Genomic DNA, 19,020 nt, shown 5'->3' on the forward strand with positions numbered 1-19,020 from the left:
AATACAAATAGCCCTTAGACTTATATACTGCTTCATTGTTTTTTACAACCCTCTCTAAATGGTTTACAGAGTCAACATATTATCCCCAACAATCTGGGTCCTCCTTTTATCGACCTCAGAAGGATGGAAGCCTGAGTCAGTCTTGAGCCAGTCAGGATCGAACTCCTGGCAGTGAGCAGTGAGTTAGGCTGCAATACTGCATTCTAACCACTATGCCACCATGGCACCCAGTGGTTATGATCAGAATATCAAACACATCACAAATTACGTTGTATAGCACATGTCCTTTGTGTGGATAGTCTCAGTTTTGGCTTCTTGAGGAAGACGTCTGCTTGAAACAAGTCAATTTTGAAGATCTACTTGTTATCAGCCTTTCTCAACCTGGTGCCTTCCAGATGGGATATCACTCAAAGACTTCTGGATGAGAATTTTGGGGGTTATAGCTAAGCATATCTGTAGAATTCTAATTTAATGAGACACAGTATAGATCAACAACGTCTGTAACACTAACAAACATTGCTCTTAGAGTTGTACCTGAGAGCACATATGCAATAATGTTATCATTCCAAGGTCCCAATTATATTACTTGACATTTGACACACAACATTATGTTGTGATGATAATGATGACATACATGTTTCCACTTGCTTGTCTTGCATTCCAGGAGCCCCATTATATAGGCATCTTGCTATTCTATGTTTTAACCATGTTTTATTAAATAATACCCAGTTGACTGGGTTTCCATGACATACTGTGCCATTAATTATGGGTTACAAACCACGGTGGTTGCTTTGATATTTCATGCTAAACTAAAAACATATAAATCATACTATGGTTTATTATTTCTGAATTCTGCCAGTACAGGTAGTCTTCACTTAATAATGGCAATTGAGACTGGAATTTCCATCACTAAGCAGTGTGGTTGCACATGACATCATGTGACCACACCATTTAGCAATAGCATTTCCAGCAATCCCCAGTTACCATTGTTAACCAGGGCCGTGGTAGCTCAGGCTGGTAAGAAGCCTGTTATTAGAACACAGCAGCCTGCAATTACTGCAGGTTCAAGCCCGGCCCGAGGTTGACTCAGCCTTCCATCCTTTATAAGGTAGGTAAAATGAGGACCCAGATTGTTGGGGGGGGCAATAAGTTGACTTTGTAAATATACAAATAGAATGAGACTATTGCCTTACACACTGTAAGCCGCCCTGAGTCTTTGGAGAAGGGCAGGATATAAATGTAAATAAAAAAAAATAAAAAGCAAGAATCCTGTGGATAATTAAGTCAGGACCTCACGTAATCATAACTTCTGACTTTCTGCCAGTTTCCCTGTTGACTTTTGCTTTTCAGAAGCCAGCAGGGAAGATTGTAAAAAATCACAATCATATGACCACATGTGCTGGACAATCTGTGGCATTTGAACTCTCTGGGTCTTTTCTTATAACCAGTAGCAGTTTGTTTGGCTGGCAGAAGAAAAGATGGAAACAAATGCAATAGAAAACCTTTGCAGGAAATAACAGCAGTTTTTCCTTTCAGCTGTCTCAACTGAAAGGAATTTAGGATTCGTAGTTGGAGACCGCAACTCCAGGTGTCAGAGCTAAGATAAGCAGATATGTTTAAATAATATAAATCTCGATACTTTTACTAAAGCTATATTGATAAAAAGATTTAATGTTAAATTTGCAAAATGCAAAATAATGCCTACATTTCCCCTGCTACAGATAGTCAAAGTCAAGATATTCATTGTTCATTGGGAAACTTCTCCAGTCAGGATGTTAGCCAAGGCAAAAACTGGAGTTTTATTGTTTGTGAAAAGGTATCATAACTGCCTTTCCGAAACTTGTCAGGCTTTTGCAGAGGTAGCGGAAAACCACTCTGAATGGCAAAATAACAATATCAGAATATTTGTGCACAGGGAATCTTAAAGCGGCAATGGTGTCAGCAGGATGATTTACAGGTCAAGTGGAACACAGAAGTGAAAAGAACAAATTTATTACAAAAGGTTGTAATTATTAAATACGCTACAAAAGAGTGTACATATCAATCATAGAGGTAGTGTAGTCCTCGACTTACAACCACAATTGGGACTGGAATATTGGTTGTTGAGTGAAGCGGAATATTGGTTGCTGAGTGAAGCGGTCATTAAGCAAGATGTCACATGCCCATTTCACTCAATGATCAGTGATTTCCGCAGTCCTGGATGCAGTCATTAAGCAGTCTCGTGGATCAATAAGTGGAAAGAGTTCCGGGTAAGGGGAGTAAAATGCCTTGGTGGTAGGGATCCAGACTATGTGAAGGGTGACCTTCTTGCTGACACCACGTCATGCCAATCTCCAAGCAGCCTCCTTTCTCATGATCTTTCAAAAGCTACCTTCTCAAAATTGCACAGTTTGGAGAATGAGGCTTTTGAAGCACTGTGAAAACAAGCTCCATTCTCACAATCCTTTGGAAGCTTCCTTTAATGCTAACATAGCTGATTTGAGTCATTTACAAAATTATGCTGAGGTGCCAGAAACTCAACACATTTTGGACAGTTATACATGGAGATATTTTTGTTAAGAGAGAAAGAAAGAGGGAGAGATTGAGACCGTATCTTTAAAGAGACATTCAGAGGAATTTTTTTTCAGGTACCGTGTTTTCCCAAAAATAAAACCCTGTCTTATATTTTTTTTAACTCTGAAATAAGCGCTTAGCTTTATTGCCATGTGCTCAAAAGCTCGATTGGGCTTATTATCAGGGGATGTCTTATTTTGGGGGAAACGGGGGAACATCAAGATAATAGATTCACAAAATAATGTGTATTAAAAATTGTGAACTTCTTTAACACTCTTCTGCCCAATTCCTTCATGTGCACCTTTTTACATACTTCAAAATGGTTTGCATTAATTTATCCAATTCAATTAACACTCTGTGCAATGTTTGCAATTATTTTGGCAACTGTGACAATCTAGTTTTTCTCTTTATCTCTCCAGGCTTTTGTCACAGCTGTTCCAGATGAAAAAGAAGGAAATTGGTCCAGTGAAATGGGAACTAAGAACCATACAGACCATCAAACAATACTAGGTGTAACGAATAATAAAATCATGACAGCACAGTTTGAATGTTATCAGAAAATTATGCAAACTACTGAAGAATTTGAAGGTAAGCAATGTATATCAACATATTTTGATCTTAAGTTATTTTCCCTAACTAAAGCATTCCATCTGTTAATTCATGCAAATATAATTTAAAAATGGTTTTTACTTACTAATACTGTGTTTATTGCATCCTCCTTGGAAATAATTTAATACTTGAAAGTATAACAGTTTTCGATTCTGTTTTTTTTCCTGTCTAAAGGAGCAGATTCGATCTTTTAAAGTGCTTTACAGAAAGCACTGGAAACTCTTATATGTTCCAATAAATTTTTCAGTAAGGCACTCCAGGGTATTCTTATTTAACACTGTTTAATTTAATTGAATCTCAAGTTTATTTATTTTGAATGTGATAATAACTGCAACAACTATTTGGTTTGTTGGTTTATCTTTTGCATGTAACTCTGGCTTTGGAGTTGTGAAAAGGAATCAATATACTAAAGATAAGTTAATGAATAGTGATGTTTGTTGAAAAATATTTTGCTGCCGAGATACTATAGTTTTTGATAGGCAAAGATAAATAATTGTAATTTATCTGTTATGAAAAGAGGTAAGGTGAATGAAAATCTTACTCAGTGTTGTAATAAAGAGCAGCTTTAATTACACTGCAGAAGTCAAATTATTAATGTACAACAAACCTTGAATATTTTTAAACCATTCTCATTGTTTTAGCAAAAGAAAGGGCTTTTTAAAATGGGGAGGAGGACTTTTAGTAAAAATCAGGAGATTTGCAGTATATATATACAAAATGGGCAAGAGATGGAAGCAAGAGTATCAGAATAAATAATGGCTCCTACCGTTTTTAGCTTCCCTTCTTATACTTCCTAAATTTCAAGAGAAACATCCTAAACAAACTCATTTCACAACTGCTATTTAAGGCAGGCAGCAAGAGAGGCCTTAAACCAGCGGTTCTCAACCTGTGGGTCGGGACCCTGTTGGGGGTCGAATGACGATTTGCCAGGGGTCGCCTAAGACCATCGGAAATATGGAAAGTATACTTGCAAGTCGAAGAATCGCGCTCCAATGGTTGACTCCACAAGCCAGCTGTAGGCTCTTCAAATCGCTAGCCGAATTCGGCTTCAGGCGTGATGAACTAAAAAAGAGAGAAAATCTTTGCTCCGATGTCTCCCTCTCAAGCCAGCTGCAATCACTCCCAATCGCTAGCCTAATCTGGCTTCAGGCGCTATAAACTTAATAGGGGAGGAGTCTCCGCTTTAATGCCTCCGTCCTCAAGGCAATCGCAAGCAGTTCAGATCGCTAGCCAATACGGCTTCAGGCGCGATAAATTCAAAACGAAAATAATTTTATGGTTGGGGTCGCCACATCGTGGGGAATTATATTAAAGGGGTCGCAGCACTATAAAGGTTGAGAACCACTGCCTTAAGCAGATGGAGAGGTGTGCAAGCAAACACAGCAACAATGGGCAGCCACAGCTCTTTCTATCACCTCCCCAGAATAAAGTTCAAAAATACCATCAGTATAAATCCTAGGGTACTAGAGAAACAAAAAAAATAAATACTGTACAGAATTTCTTCTGCAAATGATTTTTTTTTTAAGAAAACATTCTGACCCCAGTTTGGTGGTTTTGAAAGTAGGGAGATTTACTTGGACTGATTTGCTTGGACCAGTTCAAAACCTTCCAGTCTCAGAATAAAATTATGCAACTTCATTTAGAAATGGGATTTCCATGCAATGGATGACTACTACAGATTGGTTGGTTGGTTGGTTGGTTGGTTTATTCTATGTTTGTAAATAACTCAAGGCAGCCAATACATCTAATACTCCTTCCTCCTCCTATTTCCCCCCCCCTTTTTTTAAATTTGAATTTATATCCCGCCCTTCTCCGAAGACTCAGGGCGGCTTACATTGTGTAAGGCAATAGTCTTATTCTATTTGTATATTTATATACAAAGTCAGCTTATTGCCCCCCCAACAATCTGGGTCCTCATTTTACCTACCTTATAAAGGATGGAAGGCTGAGTCAACCTTGGGCCTGGTGGGACTCGAGCCTGCAGTAATTGTAATTGCAGGCAGCTGTGTGTTAATAACAGGCTGCATTAGCCTGTTGAGCCACTTCCCAGCCCTTAACAACAACCCTATGAAATGACTTGGCCTGAGAAACTGGGACTGGCACAATATCACCCAGCTGCTTTTTCATGTGATCTCTGGTAACCAGGTGGAATCTGCCAGGTTTCAGACAAAAATATTTAGAAGCTTCCCTCCCCCCTCTCAGGATTAGGCTTGGATGTGAGTTTCCAATAAAAGTAATACATGTTGTAATCAATGGTGGAATTCATTTTTTTTTACTACCAGTTCTATGGGAGTGGCTTTTTGGGGGTGGCAGGGGAAGGATACTGCAAAATCCCCAATCCCTCCCCACTCCTGGGAGAAGGAAATTGCAAAATCCCCATTCCCACCCCACTCTGGGGCCAGCCAGAGGTGGTATTTGCCAGTTCTCCGAACTACTGAAATTTTCTGCTACCAGTTCTCCAGAACCTGTCAGAACCCTCTGAATAGCACCCTTGGCATTAGTGATATCTGCAGCTAAGAAACCTGCACAAATTCAGAAGGTGAAACACTGATTTCAGCATGCAAAGGAAATGTTCAGAGGTTGGGAGGGTGAGACGGATTTGCTTCCCTTCCCCTGCTTCAGTTGGTTTATTTTGTTTGGGGAAATTTACTGGAAAACAGTTGTGCTTCCAAGCAAGATGCTTGCAAAATTGTAGAGTAACAATTACAGGGTAAGCAAGCATGATAGTGAACATTGTTAAACCTTTCTGTTGTTTTTTGCTCAAGCGCAGTATTTTTAATAGTAAAGATTTAGATGATGGTAGTCAAGATTTAGATGATGGTTTTAGAACTCAAAATGGCAAAGCTTAGAAAGATGTAAACATCGAACAAGTTACTAGGAAGAGCCCAATGCAAGAATAATGGATGGTGTTTTTTCTCTTGGTAGGAAGGGGTTATACAACCAAAGCTTGTATGGAAGCCTCTTTGGAAGCAAATACTGCATATGTCAATCATACGGAGTTTGGATTGGATCCAATTGTTTGCTTCTTTGCAAGGAAAGGATTTTGTGTATGTGCACAGAAAAAAATGTACCCAGCCCTGGTAAATTAGGACGAAATGCTTCAAATGATGCCTCTTCACTTTGTAGGTCCACATTGCAACAGAACGTGGGATGGTTGGTTATGCTGGGATAGTACCGCGGCAGGAAAAACTGTAGAACAAAACTGTCCAGACTACTTTCAGGACTTTGACCCGTCAGGTAAGGATTAAGACTTCAGTACTGTATGTCTACTAGAGAGAACCAGTAAAAATATTTTCTGAGTGCTGAGAATTTGGGTAGAATTATGCAAATTCAACTTCATGACAAATGTTTAAATAATTTGAAAGCAAGCTCTTTCTAGTACAGGATTCTTATTACTTCGGATACACTTGGTATCATGTGTCACATGTCAGGCCTACAGAAATTATACTGTGGCCCATTAAATGTTGACTGGACAGTCAAGTTCTGGAGAGAAAAGTTCCAGGCAGGAAGCAAAGATAGGAATTTAATCAGACTCCAGGATTGTTTTCGCACTTGGCTACTAGACTGTGCCCAACGTGATAGGTCATATGTTGTGTATGCAAGAACAACATTATAGATTTGAGACCTTGTCTTCTTTGTATTTTGAAGTACCATCAGATTTATGTTTCAGATGGACGTTTGACCGAAGATGTCTCAAATAATTAGGAAAATCAAACTGTTCCAAATCTCTTGAAATACTTTGGCGTTTGCATGTGCAGAACAAATATCCATAGATAGATTTGCAACTTGTGGCTTGTTGTCTCGCTTCATCTAAGTTCAGAGCTCAATTACGAAGTCAGACATTTTAAGCAGAGTATTTCAAGCAATTAACGAATTGCTTATTTTGCTATTAAGGAGAGATTATAATCCATCATTTAATTATGTACATTTAAACCTGTTTAAATGCATATTTTATTGCTACAAAGTTAAAGAACATAAATCTTTGGTGATTTATGGATTTAGGGGATGGAAGAGGAGTGCAGATTAAAATAGGCAAGGATGTGTTGAGAAAACATCTGGTTGCATTGAATGAATTCAAGTGCTGAGGCCCATCACAGGGTTGATGTGATCTCTGAACTGCTGACTCAGTGGAGTGTAGAGCGAATGTCTGAAAACTAGACAAGAACTATCATTCTTCCAGTGTTTTAATAAGGGGGGGGGAGAAGACCCAGGAAATACAAAGACTAATCAATTTGACATCACTACCTAGAAAATCCTAATCATCAAGCTGTGGGTTAGACAGCAAGTGTAAGATAAAATACTAAAGAAGGGTTAATTTGTTAAGCATCCCTGAGAAGGTGTTTGATAGAATTTTGATTGAAAGGATTCAGAAAGTGATAACAAGAAAAAATTGAAGAATTCAGTAAGGCTTTCTGCCAATTGGTGGGCTAGATTAGATTTTTGCTGTTTAGCAGATCACTGAAACTGATAAAAACCGAGAAAAAGTTTATTGACTTAAGAGAAGTATGATAAAGTGAGTTTTGTAGGAATCTTTTGTAGGAATATGGACTTCTGAATTGAATTCTGAATATAGTAAGACCACTATATGATGGAAGTTTTAAAGAATGTATTAAAAAAATGAAACCTTTGCAAATGGTTAATAGCTAAGCGGAGAGTAATACAAAAATGTACAGTATAATATCCTCTTGGTTATTTAGGTACACGCACATATGAAAAATGTTTGGGAAGATATTAAAGAAGTGTTGGTTAAGAATTCATATGTTTTTAGGTAGATGATTTTCAGTGAACATTAATACTGTACATTGAAGGAAGAATATGGATTTCATAATTAATATAATTAATAAATATATAGGGAGTAAAAATCTGTGACATAGGAAAAGGAAGGAACAGGTCAAGTTAACTGGCCCAAAAACATGACTAGACCCAAACCAAATAAATGTGTGCTCCTTGGCTGAATGTTTAGCAAATATGAGAAAATGAATAGAGATAGTTTAAGACCTACAAATATTTATTGAAAAGTACTAAGTTTTTAATATGAGATTTGCATATGCAAGAAATATCCATTGGTCCACTAGATTAGATTTTTGCTGTTTAGCAGATCATTGAAACTGCTGAAAACTGACAAAATATGTAATATCCATTTCTTGCAATAAATTGGCAGTATATAAAGGAATTGCTATATGGAAATAATAATACAGTAATTATTATGGAAGTAATAATTCAGTGAATAGAAATATAAAAGTAAATTGGATGCTGTGGGAATGAGAATGAGGTTCTTAAGAAATATGTATGGTAAATAAACATGGATTGAATACAAAAGTGAGTGACCAATATGTTAAAAAAAAAAATACATTGAAGGTCATATATAGAAAAAATGCAGATCCAAACACCGAATGCTATATTTGAGAAAAAGTGGAAGAATGGAAATGGTGGGATTTGTTGGAATTTATGGGATTAAACCAGTGATGGGATTCAGCCAGTTCGCATCACTTCGGGAGAACCGGTTGTTCACTTTCTGAACAGTTTGGCAAACTGGTTGTTAGAAGAAATCATCAGGACAGAGAACCGGTTGTTAAATTACTTGAATCCCACGACTGGATTAAACTGTAAAGAATGTAATGTGTAATGTCTGAAGCAGCGTCTCAGCAAGATAGAAGCAAGGATGGTTTGCAAGCATAGAAAAGTATGGAGTAAATTATAGTGGCTTAAATCAGTTTAAGCAGTTTTGTCTTTTCCTTATTTTGTTCTTCAGTTGTAATTGCTTTACTATTTATTGCTCATTTTCTATGCTCTGTATAATGTTGCTTACACCAAAAGGGAATAATGGTGATGGAAGAATTTGTACTGTATATATGCATTTCAATGCCTTTTTGCTGTTGCATTTATTGAAACATTAACTCTTTTGGAATGCAGAAATTATAATTCACTTTTTTCTCCTTAATTTTTCTCCAAAAGAAAAAGTTTATAAGATCTGTGAAGAAAATGGACACTGGTTTGTGCACCCTGAGAGTAACAGAATTTGGACAAACTATAGCCTTTGCACTCATCAAATATATTATAAATTGCAGGTAATTGCATTCTCGGAAGAATAAAGGATTTTAAAAACCTAACAATTGTGAAATGTCCACTATGTTAACTTCTTCTCGCTTGCCACTGCATTATATTTCAGTAAGGTTAATTAATTTAGATTGCCATCCTAGAATAAGTTGCCCTGGAAGAGGGTGCATTGAATTAAGCAGGGCCTATTTCTCTTAATGTTTATTTTATTATATAAAATACAAGGAAGAGAAGAAAAAATAAGAAATTAAGGGAAGGAAGGGGAGTGGGGAAAGAGGGGGTGAAATGCAAGAGGAAAGAGAAAAAGAAAGAAAAGGGGTATTGACTTCCGACTCTTCTTAGCACAGTACAAGATAAACACACTCCAACCTCAATGTTTTGCTTTTACACATTAATAACTAGCCATTTCTATAACACCAAATCTTTCTGATCAACAAAACCAAAGTCAAAATTTCATGTATAATTTTCTTCACAAGCAGGACATATTTCTCAATAGACACGTGTAGGATGTGTTGTTAGCATTTTAAGTGTTTATATCCATGTATTTTTTACCACTTGCAATCAGGCAGAATGTCATGTGCTATAGAATTGGTTTCACAAATAAGCAGGGAGATCATAAATGTGGGAAGGTGTCCTTGGTGCTCTCTGAGCTTGCTTGTTTTCTTGCTTTTCATTAACCAGTGCTAGACACATCACTGGCGATGTTACCTAGTTTGGGTAATGAAATGTCAGCAAGAAAACAACCAAGTTCCGAGAGCACCAAAGACCACCTCCCCCATTTCAAACCTGAGCTACAAATATGGTCCTTTATCGAGATCATAAATAGCTGGAAGGAAGGAAAGACCATTACAGATAGATATTTTAGCAGTTTTTTATGAAAGAACAAACAAAAAGAATTATTTTTTCTTTTTTAATATCAGTTTATTAATTTTTCTATAAAACATATAGATAAAAAGTAAGAAAAACAATTGTTCAAAGAGAGAAATGGCTGGAAAAGTGATAAAGGTGCAAAAAAAAAAAAAGAAATTCTAGAAACAAAAGCGTAAAAGAAAAAAATTAACTTCTGACTTCTTTTACAGACAATTCAGTTAAAACTTACATTTTTTACTTTATTTTAAAAGTTTATCTTATTTTATTTTATTTATTTTATTTATTTTTATTTATTTATTTTATTTATTTATTTTATTTATTTATTTTATTTATTTTATTTATTTTATTTTATTTTATTTTATTTTTAAAAAAAATTATTTTTATTTTATTTTATTTTAAAAATTTTTCCCAACAATCGATAAATCTTACCAGTCATCAAATCCATATGTCATAATTGGATTTTTTTTCCCCTGTTTCTTGCTAAAAGTCCACAAAAGTCTTGCAATTAGTATTAAATTTTATTTATTTATTTTTTATTTATTTATTTATTTAAATTTTTATACCGCCCTTCTCCCGAAGGACTCAGGGCGGTGTACAGCCAAAGATAAAAACAATAAAATATACAGATTTAAAATATCAATTTAAAATACATATTCAATAATGGCCGAATTAAAACCGTCAATTGACCCAACCTAAAATAGCCCATATAAAATTACAAAAGGTTAAAATTTAAAAATTAAAAATCAGGCCAGTCCCGCTTGGATAAATAAGTAAGTTTTTAATTCCCGGCGAAAGGTCCGAAGGTCAGATATTTGGCGCAAGCCGGGGGGAAGTTCGTTCCAGAGGGTAGGTGCTCCAACAGAGAAGGCCCCTTTTTTGCCAATGTCTTTTCTCTAATGAGGACGATGCCATTATTTTCTCCATGAATGTACACTCAATGTACTGACTTTTATGTTAGGATCAGGACTGACAACATGCAAAAATAGTAGGAAATGGTAAAAAAACCAAAAACACTCAGGTTATCTGATCATAGGGAGGTGTGAATACTTTTTAATATATATAATTTACTAGACACTCAGTTGAGTGTGTTTTCATCTCTCGTCTGGATAGCCATTAACTCTGGATAAACTGTGAGAATAGAGCTAATGTAAAAAGCCTGACTAGGTGGCTCAGTGGCTAAGACACTGAGCTTGTCAATCAGAAAGGTTGGCAGTTTGGCGGTTCGAATCCCTAGTACAGGTCTCCTGCCTGAGCAGGGGGTTGGACTAGGTCACGGGTCTCCAACCATGGCAACTTTTAAGATCTGTGGACTTCAATTCCCAGAATTCCTCAGCCAGCAAAGCTGGGAGTTGGAATTCTGGGAGTTGAAGTCCACAGGTCCTAAAGTTGCCAAGATTGTTGACCCCCTGGACTAGATGACCTCCAAGATCCTTTCCAAATCTGTTACTGTTTACTGTTTAATTCATGGATTTGCTGCAATTTGTAAAAATTGATGTAAAAAAGAATAGAAGGCAAGAAAGCAAACACAGCAGGCAATGATCAAATGTAAATTCCTAACAATAAGCTGTTCTGAATCCCCATTGACAGCCTACTTGCCAAGCTGCCCTTAGTACAGCATGGCTGGTCAAAATTTGTTTGAAGCTTGAGAAGCATGTTCAGATTCCTAACAGCTTAAATCCCAGGAAGCTGCTATTGAATTACAGTGCAGTTGGTTTACAAATTTTATAAGGCCGGTTAATACAGACCTTGACTGACCCTAGAGACTTCATTCCAGAGAGGGGGGGGGAAATAGCTTCGTTTGTGAAGGGCTAATAATGTGCAAGAAATCTGAGAACCTGTTCTATAAAAGCAAAAAAATGGAGCAACAGTACCTGGAACAACAGCGGAAATAATACTGTTTCCATCTAGGACAAACATCTTGTGTGACCCTTCCCCCACGCACTTTACTATCCATCTCATGGCTATATTTTGATTCTGGCCAATTAATCCTGTAGTGTTTTCAAGTTCTATTAAGCAGCAGAATCAAAGGCAGACAGCAGATCTATGCAGAGGTTCATTAGTCATGCAGCCTGGTTTGAAATCTGATCCTCTATTCAAGTTCTGCTCTGCTTTTTCGATGTATGAGAAGCTGGGCAGCCAATTCTACTGACTTCCAGAAGTGACACCCAACCTGGAATCATTTCAAGAGCAAGCAAGGCTACGTTATCTGTCTCTTCTCTCTATGTGTGGATTATTCAGGGCTGCAATGATCAGATTTGGCTGGTAGCTCCATGGCTTTTGAATCTGTCATGGGTACTTTTAAAATTATACTCAATTTTAAAGCACTGGACCTATACAGTTGGATTTTTGTACCTCCCTATAAGAGCTGGGGAGAAGTTTTATTTTGAAAAAAATATCCAAGATACAAAAGTGAAATCCGCAAACATGTATTAGTGATTTCTTTTTATGTCTATTGTCTTGTACTATGCTCTATTTCCATATATTATGTACTATTCTACACACTATAGTCTACTACTATTATTATACTATATACTATACTCACCTGTACTTCTATGCTATATTTTACTATTTCTACTACAAGTATACTACAAGTATACTATTACTATTGCTTCTATACTATTATTACTATACAACAGGGTTTTAACTCCTCCAGACACTGGTCTGTCTTTAAATCCTCTCTTCCTCCCCACTCCCTTTCTCTCTGTCTCTTCCATCTCTCTCTTTCTTTCTCTCTGTCTCTCTCTCTTACTATCTTTGTCTCTCTTCCTTCCCCCTTCTTTCTCTCTCTTCCTCCCTCCTTCTCTCTCTCTCTCTCTCTCTCACACACACACACACACACACACCCCTTCTATTGTTATTTTCACACTAGCTTGTCTGGTATAGTGGTGAAAGTGATGGACCAGGAGTGGGAAAATCCTTCATCAAAATCAACCACAGAGATTCATTGGGAGTCTTTGGGCCAGAGGTGGGTTTCAGTAGGTTCTGACCAGTTCTGAAGAACTGGTAGCAGAAATTTTGAGTAGTTCAGAGAATGGGTAGTAAAAATTCTGACTGGCCCCGCCCCTTCTATTCTCTGCCTCCCAAGTCCTCCCAAATGATTGGGAGGAAATGGGGATTTTGCAGTATCCTTCCCCTGGAATGGGGTGGGAATGGAGTTTTTAAAGTATCCTTCCCCTGCCATGCCCACCAAGCCATACCCACAGAACCGGTAGTAAAAAAATTGGAAACTGCTTTGGGTCAGTCCTTCTCAGCATAGGTGACCCCAGAGAGGAAGAGTTGTGAGAGTAAAATACGCGGACCAATAACAATAATGATGTGTTTGTACATTTCTTTAGAGTTAGAAAAACCCCTCTCCAAACAAACATGTTTGCCCAAATTTAACTGTGCCCTTCCTATGAGCTCCCTATAATTCCTGGCACAGAAAGGTTACCAGCCCTTTTGGTTGTGGAACATTCAAATCCTAACCTTGATAGGTCAGCTGGTGAGTGCTACAATGAAAGAGAAATATTTGATAGAGAAAAGAGAGGTCAAGCCAAGCTTGCCATTAATCTCTTTATTTCAGAAATATTTCCTGTTGTTTTCCATTTGTATCAGATTGCCTTACTTACATTTGTGCTAGCATTTGTTTATTTCCCCTCCTCCTGAAAACATGGTGGAAAATTCGTATTTGCCATGTCATCTTTAGAGTATAAATGTTCCTTCTTATGCTGTTTACAACTGTACCACAATACACATGGCCTTCATAAAAAATTTTTTGGGAAGTATGTTCACTTGTAGAAAATGAGCTCAATATGTATATATATACTTAGTACAGTATATACTCAGAACATATGCTCACTTGTAAAAAGAAATAGGGATGGCATGGAATTAATTAGTACAGTCAGTAAAATGTGTAGAAAAATAAGTAAAATATTCTTAAACTATAGCATGGGAGATTGTGTTAGTATTGCTGTTGTGTTTAACAAAACAATGCTTGAAGTTTACTGAGCATAGACAATGCTCATTGTTTTCAGAGAGACTGCACTACAAATAAGCAAGGCAGAATAATTGTTACAAAAAAGCAGCTCATTAATATTTTAAAAAGTTAAGTTAAGATCTGATATTTATCATTTGATAACATTCATTCTGATAGTTCATGCTACCTATCAGGACAAAACCTCCCAAAATATTATACAGTAAAATAAAGAGAAGTTTCAAGATTGAAGTAAAAAAATGTGCTTCGTTTTTAGGGTAGAACAAAATGCTTGGTATACTCAGATTTTTTTTCTGTCAGTTCACAGCCAACTTGGTAGAACATTTTGAGCGGGATGGCTCCAAGCTCAGATATTGTTTTCAGATTCTGATTTTGTCCATGTTCCCACAATGAAATACATAAAATAAAAAACAGAATAATATTTTCTTTAAAAGAGTAGCAAAGGGAAGTAGATTTTAAAATAGTTTTTTAAAAAGCCCCAGCGATCAGAAAATCAGAAGAAACAAGAGTTCCTGTTTAAAACTCCACAGAAATTCTTAGCAGAGGGACTTAAGAATGAGAGACCACTGGTGAAAATGGCCACCCCTTGTCCTGCCAACTTGATCATCCTTAAAGAAAAAGAAGGGAGATGGATTTCGGAAGATAATCAGACTAGCCTCTATCTAGCATAGCAGCACAATTTCAGAAATTGTTGTCACCAGCCCTAGCCCACACCAAGATATGTTGAAATGTTTCTCAGATATTAGATTTTATACTCTTGTTCTCCAGCAATTATTTTGAAATAATGTTTGGGCTAATGCTTAGTAAACTATACTTAAATGCTCATTCTTCTTTCTACGTTTTATTACAGACAGCTCTGAATCTGTACTATATCTCTATAATTGGCCATAGCCTTTCAATTGTTTCACTTCTTATTTCCCTTGGCATATTCTTCTATTTTAAGTAAGTATAATTTTCATTTATAAATTGCATTCACCGATATAGCTTATACAGTAGTCATTATCTGTATGTAATTAATAATAAGTTACTTCTGGCATTCTGAGTACTGATTCACAGCTGGATTTGTTAAGTTGTATTCATATTATCCTAATATTAAATTATTGAAATTACCTGATAGAAAACTGTTGGGATCGTATGACTCCAAAGTCTATGCCTGATTTTATGGAATTTTTGATATAGGAGAGACATAATGAAACCACTGTTAACTGGGATGGGTATATAGAGAACAAATCTGCAAGTACAATATAGTTTATATGTCAATTTTTCTGGCAAGTTGTAAGTCCAAATATGAATTTGTGTTTAGCCCATATGCATGACTGACTGTTAGTGGCAGTTGATTTAAACTGCTGTGGTAAACAACCTTCAAGATGCCAGAAATCAGGAGAAGGACTAATAAAACAATAAGAAATATACACTTGTCACAAGTCACTCTGACCTCTGTTTTGTTCTTTATATTATATAAACAATGTATTACTATTCCAAATTCCAAATGTTGAAATACTTCAGTGTAATGCTGTTCTATCTCATCCAAGTAAATTGTTTAAGGAACTTTGGCTTACATCTAGAATTCATCTTCTGCCTTAATTCTTTTTTTAAATGAATGCTGTTTATATGCTTGCAATTGTTTCTTTAATGCACATCAGTCATGTTCAGACAAATATGTAGTTATCTTTTAACATTAATACCACTAAATAATTCCCCTTTTTGGGGTAAAGAACCTCTGTTTTTGTTCTATTCAAACCAGAAAGCAATGGTGATCGGGTTCAAAATAAATCAGAATACTACACCAACTTCAGAATATAGCTTGATATTTTCTTTTGTCTTGATACTGATCACCCTAGTTTTCTAATGAGGCCAACTCTCCCAATTTAATGGTTTCCTGGAGTAATTAAGGTACTACGGTCAGAGGTGGGCATCATATAATGTAACAACTGGTTCACCCAGCACCAAAAATGCATGCACGTGGCTTCAAAATCACGGCGATATAGGACGGGATAGCAGCTGGGCAGATGGTCGCAACTACCAGTTCACCTGAACTGGCAGGAACCTACTTCTGACTATGGCCAATTTTTCACTCACAATGTAGAATGAACATTTGTACAATATTTTATCACACAAGACTTGGAGCGCTGACTGGAAGTAAATGTGTTCAGTTCAGAGAGTCAGTTAGGTTACTGTGGGCTCTTCCTGGCTCTATTCCAAGGGTCAAATGCTCTTGAACTACAAAGCAACTTTCCAGTTAGCAATTAAACCACTAACAAGAAATTGTTAGGAATTAGAAGGAAAGAAATTTCTCTCTCTCTAACTTAACTTTCTCTTGCTCATTTTCTTTTAGGAGCCTCAGTTGCCAAAGGATCACGTTGCATAAGAATCTTTTTTTCTCTTTTGTTTGCAACTCTATTGTAACAATTATTATTCTATCAGGAGCTGCCAACAACCAAGCAGTGGCTGCAGATAACCCAGTAAGTGTCTATCACCATGATGGCAAACCGATGGCGCGTGTGCTGAAAGTGGCATGTAGACCAGTCGCCCATTGCTCTTCTGGGTTCTGGCGTACCAGCCAGCTGGTCTTCACGCGCGCATGCCTGCCAGAAACTGGAAGACCAGGTGGCCAGTGCTGGAAACTGGAAAATCATCTTCCCGGTATGCGCCTGCGCCCCGAGCAGCTGTTCTTCCTGTTTCCAGCATGCATGTGCGTGCGTGCTCCCGTTTCGGCACTTGGTGCCGAAAAGGTTCTCGAACACTGGTCTACCACATTATTATTTTTGCTGCTTCATAAAACACCTGGCAATATGATCTACTAAACTCGAGAGAATGTCATTCTATATAAATATGCATAGCTTCATCTAATTAAGCAATTATAATAATCAGTGAAATAATATGAAAGAGGAGCACTGTTTATAGGAAACGTCATACGTTCCCCTAATATAATCCTGATTATTCTGTGTTATATTTTTATTGGAAAAAAAATCTTGATAGTAATCTATACAGTAGCCTTCTATCTCTCTTTTTCTTTCTTTTGGGTCCTTTCAACTGGATATGTCCATGCAAATTTTTTCAGCTACTTTTCCAAAGGAATTTATTTTGCTGCTATAAATACTATGTTTCCCCAAAAACAAGCCCTTCCCAAAAATAAGTGCATGCGCAGCCGTTCCCCACCATTTCTTCGGGTTTGGGTTAGGAGACAGAGGTGGAAATCAGGTAAGATGGCAAGAGGAGTCCCATCTTGCTCCACATGCCCCAAAACAATAAGACCTCCCCTGAAAATAAGGCCAAGCGCTTATTTTGGGGTTCAAAAAAAATAAGACAGAGTCTTATTTTTGGAGAAACATGGTAATACTGAGCTAGATAAACCAGAGGTCTTTCATGGTAGAAGCTTCCTATATTCCCAAGGGTAAGATTAGTGATATAACAAAATTTAGTAATAAAAGCGGCACAAAGCAATGCCTGAAAAACAGTAGAGCCATGAAGAAGCAGGTCTCCTTCAAATTAAGCTTGATTCCTAGTGACCTGAATATGCAGGGGGTATAGGCAAAAGATCCAATGATTAGTCACTGCCTTTTTCCAGGATATGTTTTGGTATTTTGATATCCTTGGTAACTCTCCTATCCAGATACAAGGAGACCCTGCTCCCAAGCCCAGATAAGATCAGCTTGCTTTCTTATTGTTACTGGCTAATGCAAATCAAGTTTTAAATATCTAGAATCCAAGATCCTGGAAATTAATGTCCTCCACATTCTCATTCCTATGGGCAGACGAGAAATTGGGGTGGTTTAGTTTTTGTTTTTTGTTTTTTTTGAGATTCTAAGGTCTTCCAAATTCTTCCCCAAAAGGTGTGTGATCTCAACGTAGTGTTTTGAAGCAGAGAGGGTTATCTTTGTTTTCTCTTTGTGTTTCCATCATTGCTAGTCCAATACAAATTGAACTGGTTCTATCCCTTGCATATTACAAGAATAGTGATAATCGTATTGGTCTTTTCTCACCATAGGTTGGATGCAAAGTGGCACAATTCATTCACTTTTACTTAATGGTTTGCAATTACTTCTGGATGCTCTGTGAAGGCATTTACTTGCACACTCTGATTGTGGTGGCTGTATTTGCAGAAAAGCAGCATTTACTTTGGTATTACCTCCTGGGATGGGGTAAGCTATTTTTCTTCTTCCCCTCCCCCTTCCTAAGTATTTTAATACCACTTTCTGGGCCCACTCATACTGTAATTTTAATTCAAGGGGAATTTTAATATCATCCAAAGGAAACCCAGCAGCAATTTGTAACCTCCTGTTACTTTATTCACAGTGACCTGAGTGACACCCCCAACAGATGCTAAGTATCATTTTATGTTAGATACCACTCCCCACACTGTTAATATATCATTTGTGTGGCTTTTAAGCATATATTACTGACTTACAAATCTTATCTTAGCTAAATGGGGAAAGTGTTAGGCAGGAAATGACTTCTTTGATTTAGAAAAAGTAGTCTTCTATTAGGAAAGGGCATGAGGGCGTGATTATTCATTGTTTCCTGTCTTAGGAGTGTTTATACAGGCAACATTAATTGTTGGGGGGAAAAAATATTACCCATTCCTACAGTGGGGGATAAGCCCACATTTATTTTTCCAGGCGTTCCTTTGACCTCTTTTGTTCAGCAAAGTAAAATGAAGCCACGCCTCTTGAAAAACCTACACTTCCTCCCCCCTTTAATGGGTCAATAGGCGTTGATTTGCTTTATTCTCTCATTAAATTCCAAAAGGGAGGAACCGTTTCTCGCCCTGGATGTCTTGCATCACGCCCGTGATCTAAGTGCACCTCCTGCCCCAAAGCCCACAATTGTTGTTTGCGACTGTTTATTTGTTGCTAATGCATCTGGGGTCCATCACTTCTTTGGCTGACTTCAAGGTGCTATTTCAAGTTCAGTTTTGCATCTCAGGCTCCGAACATGTTATGTGTTCTAGCCTGTGC

The 19,020-nt window shown here is 37.2% G+C and overlaps 1 protein-coding gene across 4 annotated transcripts in view; it reads left to right on the forward strand.

The window, feature by feature from the left end:
- The window catches only part of CALCRL (calcitonin receptor like receptor), a 91,511-nt gene that overhangs the window by 52,121 nt on the left and 20,370 nt on the right, over positions 1-19,020 (forward strand). For all 4 annotated transcript variants that reach the window (XM_058189125.1, XM_058189144.1, XM_058189132.1 and 1 more), the window contains exons 3-8: positions 2,973-3,141; positions 6,289-6,399; positions 9,118-9,230; positions 14,913-15,004; positions 16,398-16,524; positions 18,051-18,204. In XM_058189125.1, coding sequence (XP_058045108.1) covers positions 2,973-3,141; positions 6,289-6,399; positions 9,118-9,230; positions 14,913-15,004; positions 16,398-16,524; positions 18,051-18,204 — 766 coding nt within the window. The remainder of the gene's footprint in view (positions 1-2,972; positions 3,142-6,288; positions 6,400-9,117; positions 9,231-14,912; positions 15,005-16,397; positions 16,525-18,050; positions 18,205-19,020) is intronic.

This window comes from Ahaetulla prasina, chromosome 1 (genome assembly GCF_028640845.1).
Source record: "Ahaetulla prasina isolate Xishuangbanna chromosome 1, ASM2864084v1, whole genome shotgun sequence".
In the NCBI taxonomy this organism is placed as follows: Eukaryota; Metazoa; Chordata; class Lepidosauria; order Squamata; family Colubridae; genus Ahaetulla; species Ahaetulla prasina.